Source organism: Pinus tabuliformis, chromosome 7, assembly GCF_031772625.1.
Source record: "Pinus tabuliformis cultivar Carrire ecotype Pingquan chromosome 7, CPIR1, whole genome shotgun sequence".
Lineage (NCBI taxonomy): Eukaryota > Viridiplantae > Streptophyta > Pinopsida > Pinales > Pinaceae > Pinus > Pinus tabuliformis.
In genome coordinates this window covers 1,729,053,827-1,729,073,439 of record NC_142293.1, presented here as the reverse complement: position 1 = coordinate 1,729,073,439, position 19,613 = coordinate 1,729,053,827, and the positions used below count along the sequence as shown (strand labels likewise).

The 19,613-nt window shown below is 37.0% G+C and overlaps 1 protein-coding gene across 3 annotated transcripts in view; it reads left to right on the top strand.

Annotated features, from left to right (window-relative positions):
• The window catches only part of LOC149255237 (asparagine synthetase [glutamine-hydrolyzing]-like), a 103,332-nt gene extending 84,087 nt beyond the window's left edge, over positions 1–19,245 (top strand). Inside the window, exons 5-14 of one of the 3 annotated variants that reach the window (XM_089460403.1) lie at positions 8,709–8,804; positions 9,117–9,211; positions 10,309–10,470; positions 10,972–11,052; positions 11,198–11,419; positions 11,653–11,787; positions 12,206–12,286; positions 15,824–15,910; positions 18,391–18,498; positions 18,811–19,245. In XM_089460403.1, coding sequence (XP_089316529.1) covers positions 8,709–8,804; positions 9,117–9,211; positions 10,309–10,470; positions 10,972–11,052; positions 11,198–11,419; positions 11,653–11,787; positions 12,206–12,286; positions 15,824–15,910; positions 18,391–18,498; positions 18,811–19,035 — 1,292 coding nt within the window. In that variant the 3' untranslated portion in view covers positions 19,036–19,245. The remainder of the gene's footprint in view (positions 1–8,708; positions 8,805–9,116; positions 9,212–10,308; positions 10,471–10,971; positions 11,053–11,197; positions 11,420–11,652; positions 11,788–12,205; positions 12,287–15,823; positions 15,911–18,390; positions 18,499–18,810) is intronic. The other 2 variants (XM_089460404.1, XM_089460405.1) reach the window with 2 other exon arrangements.
• Positions 19,246–19,613: the final 368 nt, after the last annotated feature.

Genomic DNA, 19,613 nt, shown 5'->3' with positions numbered 1-19,613 from the left:
CACCACACATTGGATGGGCCCATACCAAATTGTTCAGGCTTACGACAATGGTTCAGTCAAGCTCAAAACTATTGATGGAGAAGGACACTCCTTTACTGTCAATGGTCATCACCTGAAACTATACACCAAGCCCATCAGCAAACAAGATTTTCTCCATACAGTATCTCAGCAAAGAGAGGTTGAGGTATTGCAGCCCTTAGCTGTAGTATCACTGCCTTAGTTTATTTCCTTTCAATTTCAGAGTCAAAAAGAAATAAAAAAAATAAAAAAATAAAACAAAAACTAAAAAAATATATATAAAAAAAATAAAAAAATATATATATAAAAAATAATGGGTTAGATGTGAAAACCAGCCTCTGGCACACTCTAACCCCGAATTCCTACTTGAAAACCAATTCGTTGGCGGGTATGAATTCTCTTTCTTTTGTTCACTGTTTGATTTATCAACTGAATCATGACTTGAGGACAAGTCAAAATTTTAGTCGGGGAGAGAGGCATCAGCATTTTGTTCTTTTATCTCTCCATTGTAAATTCTTAAAGATTTCTTATCCTGCAGCTTGTTCCAGCATTCCAGACTTCAATAAATAAGCTGTTTTGTCATTGTTTTATCCCAGAGGGACCTAGTTATAAACATTATGCAAGGGGACCTGTTTTGTCCAGACAACTATGCTACCAACACCAGCAGTAATGGGACCTATTGACACCTAGGGCTACTTCAACAAAAGTTTCATCAAGTTTCTACAAGAATTTCATCAAGTTTCTACAAGGATTTGGGCACCAAGATTCCATCAAATGCCCAAGTTCAATGAACCTGTATACATATAAGGAGCTGTATGAGCATCTTCAATCTTTCTCAAGGGACCTGTTACAACAATCAAATCTTTCACAAGGGACCTGTTGCATTCAATCTTTCTCAGGAGACCTGTTACAACAAGCAAAAGAACAGTCAAAAAGGGACTAGTCCTACTCAGCATGTCAATACAACAACGACCAACAAAAGAGTAATATGTTTCTTATTCTTCACATTTAATTTCTTAGATTTATTTTTAATGTAAATTTGATGACTGTGACTGTTATGATCGATTTCAAGGACACCTACATTTCCTATCATCCCTTATTCCACCGATTCTTATCATTTCTCATACTTCAACCTATTCATACTTCTAAACCCATTACCAACACATCAACCTTGTCATGTTAAATACATCCTACATCCATACCAACATCCTCCATTTGACTGAATGCCAACCGAAACAGGACACGTGGTGGATTGTGTTTTTAAATAAAAGGGAAAGAAACAAATGTAAAGCGGCCTATTCATTGTATTCCACACGGCCAAATCATGACTCCACCACCCGACGTACCCAAGTGATTCAAGGGACTCCCCGAAATCATACCCAGCATTATATATACGCTCCCAGCGCTCTTGTGGTGACATCTATGCAAGCGTACAACACTCCTCTGTTCTAAAAAAAATGAATACGCTATGAGTAAGTACAGCTGGTTATCCCACCATCATTTTCGGTTATCTTACGTTGGCATTTGATTTCCCGTGACTTCCACAGTAAGAATCAGAAGCAGTGAGCGCCGAAGGAAATATTATCATATGGTTTTGACAAGAACCGGAAGCAGTGAGCGCCGAAAGAAGTATTACCATTTGGGTTCGACTTACACAGTGAGGATTGGAAGCAGTGAGCGCCGAAAGGGAAAATATAACCACTCTGTTTTGACTCCCACCATAGTCATGAGACAATCGACCGACCGAGCATCATATTGAAGATTAAGGGAAGCGATACACCAGGTAACAAATTTGAAATTTCTTTGTTGAAATTGTAGAAACATAAACAGAGAAGGGTTAGAGCACGACCCTCTGCCACTATGACTAATAGGGTCGAGCCGAGTGTGTTCGACAGTTCACAATATCATGAAGATTGCATTGAAATTCTCAGAGAGATACAGTGGTTACCATTCTTAGAGAAATTTCATGGAAGTAATGAAGAGGTTACCAAGCAATTTGCTTTCACCTTCAATGGAGAAAAAGCCCTGATAGGTAACTTCTCATTCAGGGTTTCAGAGGATACTATAGCTCAGTCAATAGGGATTAGTCCAGAAGGGGAGAAGTACTTTAAAACAAAGCAATTTAAAGAGAAATCGTGGACACAGTTTATGTCTAGATCCAGAGTCTCATCAGTTAACTGGAAGAAAGGTGTTCCAAGAAGTTGGTTGATGCACCTGGGATGAGATGGTCTATATCCTTCAAAAATTCATAACCTGCGAAGGCCGTTACAGTATTGTCTATCTATACCATATTAAACTACTCTTCCACTTGAAGAAACAATGTGTTATCAGTCTACCATATTTTCTATTACAAAGCTTAACCAAGATGTCCAAGACCATCCAGAAGCAGAAGGGGAATGAAGACAAGAGCCTATATCACTTTGGCTTAATTAAAATTCTTATTGAGCATGAATTGCAGAGAAGAGGGAGACCGTGGAAAGAATTCCTAGCTGCTAATCAAATTAGAGATGAGGAAGACAAAGAAGAAGTGCAGGAGGACTCAGGGTTCATGAAGGATATTGATGAAGAAATCCCAGTATCCAAAGCCAGCAAGGCACCTCTACCTGTGGGCAGCATAAGGACTAGGAACATGAGAAAGGAAGATGCTAAGAGGGCAGAACAAGATAAAATTTTCACCACTTACTCACGAAGAACAAGGAGGACACCAAAAGCCCAGTTACAAGAAGACCGGCTTGAATCCAATGCACCTGCACAAATGGATGTTGAGAGTGGTGACCACTCACTACCAGGGCCAGGGGTTGTTATAGAGGTAGAAAGTAATAACAGGCAGGAAAAATGTTCACCACCTCCCATTAAGAGACAGAAGAAATTAGAGAAACAAACTGAAGAATTAAAGGAAGAGCTCATGGAGGCTAATATGCTAGAAAAAGTTATCAAAAGAGAAAATGAAATGCTCCGAGCGCAGAGTAAAGAAACTCAAAAGAATGATGAAAAGTTAAGGGAGAGAATCAGTGAACTGGAGGCTGAGCAAACAGAGATTTCTAACTGGGCCACTAAGTGGTACAATCAGAAGAAGACCCTCAAAGAAAAATACAAAAGATTAAAGCAGGAGCTCAAGGGTCAGAAAGATACCCAGGTGAAAAAGAATGTGGACACATTACTAAAGGCAGCAGAAATCCAGGCAGGGACAGAGTTCAAGGGAAGTACTTCAGGGTTAGCATGAGGACATGCTATGTCCTTAAGTCGGGGAGAGATGTTGGTACCATCCCATGACCTCCTTTTTCCTCCTAAAACATATCATTTGCCTATTCCCTTTCATCATATATCTCTTAGAATCCTTGAAAATTGATTAGTTAATAGTCTATAGTTATTAAAATGCATTGAAATTGATTTAGGAGTTTCATGTTAAAGAATTAGAAGTTTTTGGTAAAATGGTTACAGGAAGTTCCAACATCCTGTAATTAGCTCATTGTTTGACATGTGGCACACCAGCTGGGCTAGAGCGAAAGGCATGGATGAAACGTAGAATGTCCAAGCATGGACGAATACCTATCCCACAGCAGAATCGACCCTCCTACATGCACGGTCAACACAGGTCAAAGCATGGCACACTGGCGACAAAGGCAGCAACAACAACGCATTCTAATTTGATTTAGTTTTTGTTCTTTTTGAAATCAGTTTAGGATGGAAACATTTTGAAAATCTCGATGTAGTAAAAGCGGCAACAGCCATATTTTGAATGTACATTCATTTTCGAAATGACATGGTTGTAAATAGACATATGTAAATACAGTTCGATGTAATGAACGTGGGTTAATGGTTGTATCATTCTGAAACAGAGTTTTTGAACTTAATACTAAGAATCCAGTTACAGTCACGACCCTTGTCTTGTGCTTTGATTTGATAGCCGGTTGAATACAGTCCAGTATACCTCTGGAACGCGGACGGGCCCTGCGTTAAACTGGTATACTGTCCTTTTCATTTTATTCGCACTTAGGGTATTATATGGTTTGCACAGTAGTTACGTTTGGTTTCCGATTTCAATAGCTCTTGATTTCCATCGAATGTAGATGATTTGCGTTTGTGATAATGCTTGAACAGTCATCGCTGAGATCTTGAAGCGCGTCCTGTAAGGGATTCAATCCCTGTGTTGTCTTTTAAAAGCAATGTCATGAACCTTGTTTTCATTTCAACATCCATTTATGATCTCTGTATATTTTTATCTTGTATAAATATTAGTGAATGTTGGGTGTTTGCTGAACAAGGGTTTTATGTGTGATGTCTCTGTAAGGAGATCGAAATCTTGGTTTGCAGTGATACACAGTGTTTAGGTTCAGTGTTTAATTTGGTAAATGCATTTAATGATAGTATTGTAATCAGGTATATTAGTAGAGTGACCTGAGTGTTTGGATGATAGGTAACATACCCCAATCTTCCGTAAAGAAGTCCTGTGACCTACATCATAATCACTTAGCTATTAATCATTTATGTCTATATACTTTAGACGCATGCCTCTAAGCTTACGCATCCTGGTCGATAATAAATATGGTCTAGTCTAGTACCCTAGCTAGAACACTACAATGTCCCTGTCTGTGTGGATCCCACAAGGGTTGAATTTCAAAAATAACTTGATGTCAAGAACGCTGGCGTGGTGACTGTGGTGTGGTGAGTAATCTGCGAGCTTGGTGCAGTGGTGTTGGAACTTGGTGGACCCTGAGATTGACGCAATTGAGGAGAAGGACAGAATGTGGGGTGAGCGTGAGAGAGGCTCGATCTCACAACCTTAGTGGAAGCGTGGTGCGGTGTAATTGTTGGAAGTAGTGGAAGAGGAAGTTTCAGACCTTACTCATGTTTTTGGATCCATGGCCCTGTTATAAGAAGTGGTTGAGTTGTCCCAAAAGTTGTTTCAAGGTATCCAACAAGTCGGGGGCCAAGGGTGGTGGCAGTGGATGTACCTTGGACTGCAAGCACAAGTGTCGCGCTTACTGCTAGAAGAACTAGGGACCATATCTATGGTTTTTGGTATGTTTTTGTTTGCTTGGATTTTCTATTTTTCAAGGTAAAGGAGCGTAATTGTGTGGCATCTATTATGTGTGAGAGAAATGTCATTTTAATGCGAGCTGCCCTCGAGTGTTGTTGTAAGGATTGGGGGACAACTATCATTGTTGATGTCGCAGTTTCTGGACAAGAGATATCTACTAGGCCATTTCAGCTGGTTAGAGGACGTGTGTGGCAAGGTTCCATCAACTACTAGAGTTAGTCTTATGCTAGTGACATGAAGAGCCAGTTTTTGATAAAAGGGAAACCAATCTATCATTTCATGGGAACTTTAACATTTTAGTAAATATACTGTGGTACATGATGTTAGTGTTGCCAAGGTGAATGAACAAGCTCCATTGGAGAAGATATGTCTACTAGGTTGTGGTGTTCCTATGAGTCTGGGAGCTGTCTGGAACACAACAAAAGGAGAAGCTGCAGATAAATATGCATTGCATCTAGCCATAGAGTCAATGAATAATGAAAATCTAAGTCACCCTGAAGAATTTGAAGACACAAATGCAATATTGAAATGATTAATGCTTGTTCTGCCATCGTTTTCAAGTAAAATTTTAAGCTTTGGGCTATTAAAATGGGGGGACTGCTTGGTTTAGTAGATTTATGGGAATTTATCCAAGAAACTTCTATAAATCCCCAAGATATGGGAATTTGTCCAAGAAACTTCTATAAATCCCCAAGATAAGAGTAGAGGTGTAGTATCATTGCTTCTTATTGTATCAGCACTAGATGAAAACATCTTGTCTAGTATTTTACATGAATTTGGTGAAGTATGTAATGCAAAAATATTTTGGGATATTCTTGAAATGAAGTACAGTATGGAGGGGAGTGAGAAAACTGAAGTTGATGAAAGTGTTATTGAAAATGATGATTGTTCTTTCAGTCTCATAATTGATTGTGAAACTGAGGCAACATTGAGGCTGCAATGATGGATGATAAATGTGTGCCTGTAATTGACATTCAAACATGTGATGATGAAGAAACATCAATTGATGTAAAATCTGAATATTTTTATGAAGAAAGTCTCTCTGATGCAGAGACGTATGAAGTCAAATTTGTTGAGAATTATGGAGAGTGGTTCAATTTGATGCACGAAAAACATCTTATTGAGGAGTTGTTCTTTGGTGAGAAGAGATGCCTACCTCCATACACAAATCAAATGCAGGACAACATGTTTGCAACAAGAAGATCAAGAAAGAGGAGATTAAGAGTTCAAGTGTTCCACCTTTGGCACAGAAAACGTAAAACAAAGGAGAAGCTCCACCACTATCTTGTGGCAAGAAAGGTGAAGATGAAACTGCACCAACAAATGAACAAGTATGGACCCTTTAGCAAGAAGACAAAAATGAAATGTATCATTGTAAGCCTAGCTGAGACTTAGACCAACAGGCAAGTTAACATGTAGGTCGTGATTAAGGGGAGGTGTCAAAAATAATCACTCCCACTGTTCCTTAGTCGGCGGGGAGTTAATAGTCAGCGATAGTCGGCAAGATTTAGGTAAACAATAATGATAGTCGGTGGATCTCTGTAGATTCTTTGGCTGAATTGATGTATAAATTTCAATGTCGCAGTACTCGTTATCGGGATAATCTCGGCGAGGGAAAAAACTAGGAAAAAATCAGAAAAAATCGTAAAAATCAGGGAATAATCGGGAAAAAATCGTAAAATACAAAAAAATTCATTTTTTTTCAATTTTCTTAATATCTAAAGCATCTACAACATAAAATAAATACATTGACACATAAATATGATAAAAGAACTAATATATAAGATGTGTAATATCATTTCTAGTGCTACATCACACATAACAATGAATCATGTCCTGAATAGTCAGTCCTGACTCTTGAGTCCCAACTCAGCCTCAAAATATCAACAAAAAATATAGTAATGTATCTCATATCGTGAGTCATAATGTCATATACAATAAAATGAACCAAATAACTAATACCACTAATTTCCTTTGCCCCTTTTGCGAGAAAATGCAATAGCTTTCCCTCTAGATGTAGATGCCGGTGGAGTTGGCAGTGGACTCTGCTGTGCTCTTGAAGCTGAAGAACTAGGAGCTACACGAGGTAGACCACGTCCTCTACTGGTGATAGGGGTATCCTGGGTAGGTTGTGTCACCTCCTCCTCTTGTTGCTCCTCCTCATCAAAAAATCGGCAATTTTTTTTTTAATCAAGATTTTTTCACGATTTTTTGCGAAAAAAAATTAATGTAAAAATTGGGTGATAATATTGCCAAACTCAAAAAATCGCGATTTTCCAATATTATCGCCATTTTTGCAACACTGATAAATTTCAATGACTGAAACGCAATTATCAAGCTCTTTGTGAGTCTTCATATTTCTGATCGAGATTTCATCATCATGAACCTATCTTAATCTCAGATATATTCATCTTAACCCCGGATATATTAAGGACAGAAAAACAAAAAAATTCCAAATGCAAACCTCTCCTAGCTTAAGAATCCAGATTCCGAGTCAAGATGGATGTATCCTAGTTTATCTATCTAAGTCAAGAATTCATTTTCTTCAATTTAGTTCAGACTCGCACTTTTTACATTAAAGAGAGGACTTTGTTTTTTCCCAATTTAGTTCAGACTCATACGTTACACACAGTGTCTCCCCCACCTGAGCTATAAGTTGATATGACAAAATACTACTAGTTATGACATACACATAGCGTCTGCCCTGCCAGAGCTATAAGTTGATATGAAAGAATAATACCAGATTGGTGGAGGACTAGCATATACCAATCTATTAAGCATCAAGGGGAAGAGGGAAACAAAACTTGCACAACTCATACGTTACACACGGCATCTCCCCCACCTGAGCTATAAATTGATATGACCAGATTTCAAAAAATACTACCAGAGTAGCATATATCAATCTATTAAGCACCAGGGGGAAAAGGGAAACAGAACTTGCACGACTCATACGTTGCACACAGCATCTCCCACACCTGAGCTATAAGTTGATATGAGCAGATTTCAAAGAATACAAATTGGTGGAGGACTAGCCTAGATCAATCTATTAAGCACCAAGGGGAAACACCAAGGGGAAGAGGGAAACAAACTTGCACTGAGAACCTCTATATATCCTGGGTTTAGATTGATCTACGTTTATGTTTGTGTATGGATAATTATATTTGGTTTATTTGTTATATGCATAGAAAAGTTTATATGTTTATATATATATATATATATATAAACAAAACTTGCACTTAGAATATATATATAATGTGCATAGGAGAATATATATATAATGTGCATAGGAGAATTACATGAAGATACCAATGTTGTGACATGCATCTTCCCCAACCTGGGTTATAGAGAACCCTACTTGATGCAATTAAGGTGATCTTGTAATGATGACGTCCTAATCATTGATTAATGGACCCAACCCTTTCCTTTGTCCTAAGAAATTTACCAACAGTTTCTTTGGGAGTGTTAATAAACAGCAGAAGACATTGTCAGATATTATTTAATCCTGGATTTTCATAAAATCGCATTGACTGTCTTGATAAGATTAAAAAATATGTCGAGATGGGATCTCAACAAAACCATTGCTGACCAAAGAGCCGTTTTAATGATCAACGTAGCATTGGTATATCTGGTTGAGTGCATCTTTTTGCAGGATCAATCTGGTTTGCGTCGGAAATGAAAGCTCTGCATGATGATTGTGAACGTTTTGAAATATTTCCTCCTGGACATATATACTCCAGCAAAGCAGGTATTTCCAATCTTTGCCAACACAATGCTGTTTTTTCATCTATTGGATGTATTAAGACCCCATTTAGCTTATCCATCGTTTAATGCATGTATCAGAATTCCTTTCATCTTAGAAACATGAAAAGTCTGAAGTAACATTATGAAGAATACCAATAATAAAGAAACATTAGGGACAGTGACTCAGGTTTAATTATTTTTTATTCATATAGAGCACCAATGAGAGCAGACCATACTCTGGAGTATCATAGTAACGTTCTTAGAAATCAGACATCAAACATATTGGTTGAACATATTGGTTAAATGGTTGCTGCAGGAGGCATGCGAAGATGGTACAACCCACCTTGGTATTCGGAAGCTATACCATCTACTCCTTATGATCCCTTGGCTCTTCGACAAGCATTTGAGTGTGTATGAAAGTTTGAAACCAACTATTTTTTTATGGTGTTTGCAACTAGAGTAAGCATTATGAGTAACATAAAAATCTTGGGAAATTAGATGAGACATTATATTCTATGATTATGGTTTTGATTTTGAGGCGAATCTCAGGGCTTAATCCCAATTCCATGCCTTTTAGGCACTCCCAATCTCATTGGTGGCTTTGAGATTCGCAGCAGCGAAAATTATTTAGCATAGCTTTATTGAGCAACAATGCCATATGGTCATTGTTCAACATATAGTTAGTGAGCAACTAAGCTATGTTGAACATGAATTTATTTTTTAATTCTGTGATCCCCTGTATCCTCTTAGGATGGCCTGGTGAAATTCGGTTTCATACTCATGTAGTTGTAACAGGACAATGCAATTCTCCTTTGCAAGGCTTTTTGATATCCAAGTCCTTGTGCCCTCTTATGATGGCTCGTTGAAATTGCCAAATTCGGTATCATATCATAGCTTTATTGAGCAACAATGCCATATGGTCATTGTTCAACATATAGTTATTGAGCAACTAAGCTATGTTGAACATGTATTTATTTTTTAATTCTGTGATCCCCTGTATCCTCTTAGGATGGCCTGGTGAAATTCGGTTTCATACTCATGTAGTTGTAACAGGACAATGCAATTCTCCTTTGCAAGGCTTTTTGATATCCAAGTCCTTGTGCCCTCTTATGATGGCTCGTTGAAATTGCCAAATTCGGTATCATATCCTTGTAATAGGACAATGACAGCCTTCTTTGCAGTCCTTACCCTTTAAAATCTAAGTTCACACCATTTATACAGTTCTATCCATTATATTACATTCCTTCTATCATCAACATGTGTTTTTCTTCTTGATTGTAAGTTTTGCTTTTGATTGATCCGTGGAGAGCTGCAAAACCCAATACCACACTAATACAGTAAAGACCCATTTCAACATGGGATGCACCTCTCCCAAGCATTAATTAACAATGCTTTCCAATAAACCAAAGGGCAATCCCAAATCATCATCAACAGGCATGACCTTTATGATTTTCTTTTATTTTCTTATTTGTTAATATGTTGCTGATTTCATGTCTTTCACTGATTAGGCCGTGATTAAAAGACTCATGTCAGATGTTCCTTTTGGAGTTCTGTTATCTGGAGGCCTTGACTCATCATTAGTTGCTGCGGTTGCTTCCCGTTATTTGGAAGGCACAAAGGCTGCTCAAGAGTGGGGACCAAAGCTCCATTCCTTCTCCATTGGTTTACAGGTGCCTTCATATACTGTATTTCTCTTTTTGTGTTGATATGTCTGTGTCTTCAATCATAACTATTTCCATTTGTAATCATTTCTATTTTCCATCTATACACTAAGCATAGATCCATCTTAACCAAAACTAGGTGCAAACGTCGATATTTGTGTCCCTTACTATTTAATTCAATTCAATTTAATAAACAATGAGGTTTGTACCATGAAAAATTATACTTGTCTTCAAATGTAAAATACGTAATTTTTTTATTATTCCATGTTACTTTTACCTTACACCGAGCAGGTAAACAGGGGTACACGCACACAGAAATCTCCCCTACCCCAGGCTGTAGAGCAACTAGTTTCTCTCATATAGTGCAATATGACTATACTACAGCCAGTTTCTCTCATATAGTGCAATATGACTATAAGTTTTGCATAGACGAACTGTAGTTTGCTTTCTGTGCATTGTTTTCCTATAAGAACAGTATATTATTTAATTTATTGCATATATATGATGCAGGGATCTCCTGACTTAATAGCTGCTAAAGAAGTTGCAGAGAGTCTTGGTACCATACATCATGAATTTCATTTTTCTGTCCAGGTATTCCTTATGATTCTCCCTGGATAGAGGGCTGAACTAAACCGAGCGTCCGTTTTAAAATTTTATACAGTAAAAGGGGTCATATGATTAGAAGCCACATGAATGATGAAAGTATTATGCTTGAATGTTTTTGTCGTCATAACAGGATGGTGTTGATGCAATAGAGGATGTTATCTATCATATTGAAACATTTGATGTCACCACTGTAAGGGCCAGTGTACCAATGTTCCTGCTGTCTCGCAGAATCAAGTCCCTGGGTGTAAAGATGGTTCTTTCTGGAGAAGGGGCAGATGAAATTTTTGGAGGTTATTTGTATTTTCACAAAGCTCCAAACAAAGAAGAATTCCATCGTGAAACATGTCGGAAGGTACATGCACATAAGCTATGAAAGGTTTTGGAGATAGACAGTCTCCTTATCCATTGTGGGTACTTGACTTTCTATTCTCTTGATTCTAAAGATACAAAAAAATTCTCAAGTATCATGAGCAGTATAAAGAAGAACCCCCAAACTATTTCTCACAGTTCATGAGAACACTAAACATAAATTGCAGTAAACATAACATTTTCTTCCGTGTCCTGAAGAATTTTTTTACAATGCAGATCAAGGCTCTGCACCTATATGATTGTCTAAGGGCAAATAAGGCCACAGCAGCATGGGGTCTGGAAGTCCGTGTGCCTTTCTTGGATAAACATTTCATCAATGCTGCAATGGAAATAGATCCTGAATGGAAGATGGTACCATTCTAGTCCTTTTGTGCAAGACAATTATTTACAAATAGGATCGTCAAATAACAAGACAATTTGTTTTAACAGTACCTCAAAGGCTTAACTTAATCTCAATTCTCTTTAGCAATTTGCTTGATAATTTTTCTAAAATATACATTTGGCAACTCCAGAATTGTACGTCTTATTAGATATTTTATTATTTATATACTTGCATTGAGGAATTCTGTTATGGGAACATCACATCTTAACTGGTTAAGCGTAGTTAATGTAACGTAAGTCAATTTTTTTTTTCAACTAGAACTGTAGATCTGTTTTTGACAGTGATTGATGTATTAGCATCGTTGTGCAAAACCCATTATATTTGATGTACTTTTCTTTTTCACCAATAAAAGACAGACAACTAACTAGACTTTTCATGTTTTGTTAGGTTAGACCTGATCTTGGCCGCATTGAAAAGTGGGTCCTCCGCAAGGCTTTTGATGACGAGGAAAAACCTTTCCTACCCAAGGTTTGAAATCCATTCTCAACATACAAAGCAACATGCTAGAAGCTACGGTAATATCATTTATGGTACCAAAATTATGATCTATAACTCAGTATATTTTCATTTATGGTACCAAAATTATGACCTACGACCTTTCCTACCTAAGGTTTGAAATCCATTCTCAACATACAAAGCAACATGCTAGAAGCTACGGTAATATCTTTTATGGTACCAAAATTATGATATACAACTCTCAATATATTTTCATTTATTGTACCAAAATTATGATCTACAAGTCTCACTATATTTTTCTAGTGGCCCAACCAAGAGTAAAATGATGTTACTGCAGAGCCTAGTTATCAGAAACGGGACGATGCCCGTCATTTCTTGGAGAAACCGCCTAAGAAACCCAACGACACTGGAAATGCTGTCTTAAACAGTTGTTTTCGCTTTTTGTGGCCAAAAACAGTTTCCGGCGAAACGAAACCATTTCTTCTCTATTTCTGCACTTCTAGGCTCCTTAACTCCAATTGAATTTCTCTTTTCCAAACGCCGGTTAAGTGCAGTTCAGTTCGCAATTCAATTCTAGTTGACTTTTAGTTTTATACAAGTTGTGTTGCTACATACAGACTAAAGAGAGAGAGAACTGTCGTCCACTAGTATTGTGAGAGAACCGTCGTAAAAAGTTGTATTTGTGAAAGAATCTGTGCAGGCTCTAATAGTTGCGTTAGGCCATTAAACTCCAGCTCTAGACTCTAGTTGAGTAGTATTCTTATAGTGTATCAGAGATTTTTGTATTTGTGAGAGAATCCATGCAGGCTCCAATAATTGCGTTAGGCTATTAAACTCCAACTCCAAACTCTAGTTGAGTAGTATTCTTATAGTGTATCAGAGATTTTTATTTATTCAGACAATAGTTACCTTTCTTTTTTCGCTGTGCAGCTACCCAAGCAAACCAGTGGCTTTTTTAGCTGTGCAACTGCTCATGGTTTTTCAAGGATTTAAGCCGAAGAGGAGAGCAAACTCATCACTCGTCAGATGCAAGCAAGGCACAGATTAGAGTCGACTCCTGAGCCGAGTAGCTTCATGTCCCATCGAGTTATCTTCAACGGAATTAATGATGGCTAAATTTTTGGATCTACAAAATTATTACTTCTTTCTAGAAACGGAACGAGGAACGAAAAAGGTTAGTTTTAAGAAAGAAGGAATAATTTTGTAGATCCAAAAATTTAGCCATCATTAATTCCGCTGAAGATAACTCGATGGGGCATGAAGTTGCTTGGCTCGGGAGTCAGCTTTGATTTGTGCCTTGCTTGCATCTGACGAGTGATGAGTTTGCTCTCCTCTTCGGCTTAAATCCTTGAAAAACCATGAGCAACTGCACAGTTGAAAAAAGCCACTGGTTTGCATGGGTAGCTGCACAGTTAAAAAAGAAAGGTAACTACTGTTTGAATAAATAAAAATCTTTGATACACTATAAGAATAGTACTCAACTAGAGTCTGGAGCAGGTGTTTAATAGCCTAACGCAACTATTGGAGCCTTCACGGATTCTTTTGCAAATACAAAAATCTCTGGTACACTATAATAATACTACTCAACTAGACTCTAGAGGTAGAGTTTAATGGCCTAACACAACTATTGGAGCCTACACAGATTCTTTCACAAATACAACTGGTGCTTTTCTTTACGGCGGTGCTCTCACAATACCAGTGGATGACAGTTCTCTCACTCTGTAGTCTGTATGTAGCAATACAACTTCTAGAAAACTAAAAGTCAACTAGAATTGAACTGCGAACTAAATTGCACTTAACCGGCGTTTGGAAAAGAGAGAAATTTAGCTGGAGTTTGTATGTAGCAATACAACTTCTAGAAAACTAAAAGTCAACTGGAATTGAATTGCGAACTGAACTGCACTTAATTGGCGTTGGGAAAAGAGAGAGATTCAGCTGGAGTTAACTGGAGTTTGGAAGTGCAAAAACGGAGAAGAAATGGTTTTGTTTCGCCAGAAACTGTTTTTGGCCACAGAAACGAAAACGACCGTTTAAGACAACGTTTCCAGTGTCGTTGGGTTTCTTAGGCGGTTTCTCCAGCAAATGACAGGCATCGTCCCGTTTCTGGTAACTAGGCTTAAAACTAAATCACTATTTATGTATGTTTCTTTACAATTTCATAAGCAAAAACATTGCATGTTTATGATTAATGCTTTGTTTATATTGTTCACCTTTAATATTGTGTTTTTCTCTCTCCTCGTTTCTTATATGCGAAACTTCCAAACTCTGTTTCTCGTACCATTCTCGTTCCGTTTCCCATTTCTCGTTTCTGATAACACAGCGGCAGAGTGTCTAATAAAAACTTAAGCAGTGACCTTTAATGTCTAAAGAAGCTTACTGATTGTAAAAACAATGACTTTTAATGTCTAAAGAAGCTAACTGATACAATCGAATGATCAACAATCCAACAGAGAAATCAAGGACCAGGTGCCAAATCCCAAAGTCAATTAGGTGACTAGCTGTAAGAAGGCTTGGCCTAAATGCAGGTGTGATGAGATGGATTATTTTTCTATGACCATTTGTAGCTTGTAACCAAATTCATTGGGATCATTAAGCTAATTTCCTTTGGGTTTTGGTACCTTGTCTCTTTGGTTCCAGGTTTGCTGCTGTAGGATTTGACCTCCTTGCTAGATTGTTTGATTCTGGTATTGCAATCAGAAATTTGCATCATCATAATTGGCGATTCCACCAGGAACATCCATATGGATAACTGCAATTGTTAAAAGTGGATATCACTAAAAGTCCTCACGTTACGTTGACAGTCAATCTTCTTAAGTTATAACTAGGAAGAGATTTAACATCACTAACATGATCTATAGTTTTGCCAATGATGATTTTTGAATTCAGATTCAAACTTGTAAGGTTATCTCACTTTCAGCAAGTAAGAAGTGGGACATTTCTCTGCCATGCCAGACCTCACAAAAATAACATGTCAATTGAGTTTAGCTGTAGCCCAGGTGGGTGGAACCTGGGTGATCCTTTCCACCCAGGTTCAAGTCTTGTAGTTTGACATGTTGTAGCTCTGGAACCGAATTCTTTCTCTAGATGGTTCCCCTAAATACATAAAAGGAAAATAAAGAAATCTCTAGATGGTTCCCCTAAATACATAAAAGGAAAATAAAGAAAGATAACTAAATAAAAGTCCTGTAGTTTGACATGTTGTAGCTCTGGAATAGAGTAACTATATTGTGCTCTTAAGTGAGTATATACTGCTGGACTGGTACCAGCAAGGCCAAATTCTTTCTCTAGATGGTTACCCTAAATACATTAAAAGAAAATAAAGAAAAATAACTAAATAAAATAGAAATATGAAAAATAAATTAAAAATCTAGAAGGAATGTTTAACCTCATTGTTTGCAGCGGAGATAAATTAAAAATCTAGAAAGAATTTTTAACTTCATTGTTTGCAGTCATCTCCGCATGTTCATTGAGAACCGTTCTATGAACTTCATTGGTCTCGGATTTAGTGATTGAAGATTTAAGCTAACAATTGACTCCAAAATGTCACAGCATATCTTGTACAGACAAAAGGAGCAATTCAGCGATGGAGTTGGATATAACTGGATTGATCATTTAAAAGGATATGCCGCTGAACAAGTATATGTTTCTAACTTGCCTCTTTATTATTTAGATACCATCTCGCAAGATTTTGCAGTTGATATTTTATTTTTTTGCAATCATACGTCTCTGCCTTCCTCTTTTTCATGAAAAAGATTTTGAATTTTGAATGTTTGTCACAGCAATAGTAAGAGTAAGAATAAGAATACTTTTGTTTTATGAATAATATTTTGAATTTATACAATAGTTTATATTAGAAAGAAAGTATGGTTAATATCTTCCATTTTTTCCCAACACTACCCTAAAAATCTATCTCCTGTCATAGAATTATACTCCGCTTATATGTGACCAGAATATAAGTTGTTTGGATTACTCTTGAAATTAGAAGACAGAAATCATTTTTAGAAGCAAATTATATTCAAGTCAAAGTGACAAAAACAAGGAGGAGACCACCTTAGTTGATAGCTCCAGTATTTCACCAACATATGTTTAGTGCAAATTTATTTTATGAAACCCACGGGAAGTATAACGCGAAAAATATAATAATAATTCTTAATCTGATTAGGAATAACAACCTTTGACAACCTCTTAAGCATTCTAGAACTTAGTAAAGTTAGTATAGACATATTCTGACAATTAATTCCCACACGCTTGATTGCATGACAGCTTCAGTAGGGTTCGAAACTCGTCCATCCTAAAACGCTGATGTGATTTATCCCAAAGAGTTTTGCTTTAATCATGAATCACAGGAGCCTCCAATCATGAATCACAGGAGCCTCCTAAAACGCTGAGATGTGATTTATCCCGACGCTGATGTGATTTATCCCAAAGAGTTTTGCTTTAATCATGAATCACAGGAGCCTCCTAAAACGCTGAGATGTGATTTATCCCGAACAGTTCTAGTTTTGCTTTAATCATGAATCACATCAGCCTCTCCTAAAACGCTGATGTGATTTATCCCGAACAGTTTTTGCTTTAATCCTGAATCATAGGAGCCTCCATCATGAATCACAGGAGCCTCCATTCTGAGATGATTTATCCCGAACAGTTTTTGCTTTAATCCTGAATCGTATGAGCCTCCATCATGAATCACAGGAGCCTCCATTCTGAGAGCTTCTATACTTTTTAACACGTATTTAGTACAAATGTCTTTAAAATGTGCTGATGTGATTTATTCCAAAGAGTTTTTTGCTTTAATCATGAATCACAGGAGCTTTCTAAAACGCTGATGTGATTTATCCCGAAGAGTTTTGGCTTTAATCATGAATCACAGGAGCCTACATTCTGAGAGCTTCTATACTTTTTAACATGTATTTAATACTTTAAAATGTCTTTAGGAGAGCAAAGGAGATAATAGCAGAATCTGAAAATTATACTTAGCTTAATGTCTTTAAAATGTCCTTAGAAGAGCAAAGGATATAATAGCACAATCGGAAAATTATACTTAGCTTAGATTCAGGTTTTTGTTTTACCCTTAACAAGCTGTTCTAGGGCAGTGCTATACATTGGTATATTAATGGAGCAAAGGGTGTAGGAGGATCTGCAAGTTATACTTGAAGCTCTGCTTAGATGCAGCTTCTTATTTTACTGCTCTTAAGTTGCCCTGGGCAGCGCTGGCTCTCTGTATTTTTAGGCTGTGTAATTAGTATATAGTTTATTCACAATTATTTCCTTGAAAGTCAGGTATAGATATATCTGACAATTGTTTCCCTGTGACACTTGATTTCATGATAGCTTCTATATTTTTTAACACATGTTTAGTATAGTATAAATTTCTTTTAAAAGAGAAAAGTGTATAGTAGCAGAATCTGAAAATTATACTTAAGCTGGTTAGATTCATCTTTTTTTTTTACTACTCTTACGCAGCTGTTCTAGAGCAGTGTTGTACATTAGTATAAATTTTTTTAATAGAGCAAAGGGTATAGCGGGCTTTCTGTATTTTTAGGCTGTCTACATGTAACTTAATTATGACAGGAATGAAACTCGGACCTATTTCCTTAGGGCAATCTGGAGGATGGTAAAATATGAATCCATGTTTTGGCCTACACGTCCATCCTATATTATTTGTTTTTAAAACTTAAACTTATTTAACCATGGCCTATTGTTTGGTTTTTTCAAAATTGAGACGATATTTCAATATTAAATAATAAAAAGATACCTCAAGAACAATACATTATTAGCCAAAGAGTGAGTGACCACACAGATCCCCCGCCTCGCATAAGCGAGGAAGGGCAAGTATATCTTCTTTGGCTCTTTTATTTAAGATAAAATGGTTGCCACACTGGTCCCCCTCCTCTCTGTAAACAAGGAGAGCAAGCATGACTGATTTGCCTGATCTCAAGATAAAAGGGTGGTCACACTGGCACCCTCCTTCCATCAGCGAGGCGGGCAAGCACGTCTACTGTTGCTCTGATCTCAAGATATTTTACATTATTTTTATGATTTTGAAGTTTGATTCAGAAATATGAAATCCTTGGCTCATTCAGTATAAAATGAAAAATGTTCTTTGTCATTGTCAGGTGACAGATGCAATGATGACAAATGCCAGGTTTGTTTATCCGGATAATACACCTACGACAAAAGAGGCATACTTCTACAGGATGATATTTGAAAGATATTTCCCTCAGGTAACCTGTCTGTATGCATCATAACTTGTGACAAGAATTTTCTCAATGTTGTTTTTCATTGAGTTTTCCATGTTGTAATGTAAGATGAAAGGATGGATACACGAATTACTCGATGCTGTTTTTCACTTAGTTTTCCATCATCACTGCAAGATGAGACGATGGTTTTTCTATTCCCCTTTGCTTTCAAACTTTTTATCCATGGGTGAATAAGTTTTTAAATGGGTATCAATATAATGGGTCATGCTACTGAATTACGATATATTGTTCTAGTTTCATTATTGAGATATAACTATTTTGCCTCTGCTTGTGTAGAATGCTGCACACTTGACAGTTCCAGAAGGTCCAAGTGTGGCTTGCAGTACTGCCAAAGCCATAGAATGGGATGCAGAGTGGTCCAACAATCCCGATCCTTCAGGCAGGGCTGCTTTAGGAGTTCACCTCTCTGATTACCAAAATCTTTTAAATGTACAAACTGGCGTTGCTCGAGTACCATCTATGGAGGATGGAAGGATTCAAATAGCTGCAGTGAGAAACTGAACTCAATTATGAATAATCTTCTATAGATGTTTGTAATTCCTAGCTTTGGCATGTTCAGACACGATTCATAATAAAATTCTGAATCTGTCATTCAGCTTAGTGGCTAGATAAAAATTTAATGAAGAATACTGGGTAGAGCCATATTATATACGAAGTCATATGTATCTTGACAAAGGTTATATTGAACTCAATAATGAATAATCTTCCATAGATGTTTGTTATTATCCTAGCTTTCGCATGTTCAGACACGACCTTTGAAGATCATTGTTCATAATACAATTCTGATTCTATCATTCACTACAGTGGGTAGATAAAAATTTAATGAAGAATACTGGGTAGAGCCATATTATATAGTAATTCACATGATCTTGACAAAGATTGTATTGATATAGCAAGCCTCAATTATGCAATGAATCATGCGATAGTGAACATTCTAGCCAAAGAAAGTCACCTGCATATTGTCAAAAGAATTATTCAATTATGCAATGAATCATGCTTTAGTAAACACTGTGTCTAAAGAAAATCACCTGTATATTGTCAAAGAAGATATTCAATTATGCAATGAATCATGCTTTAGT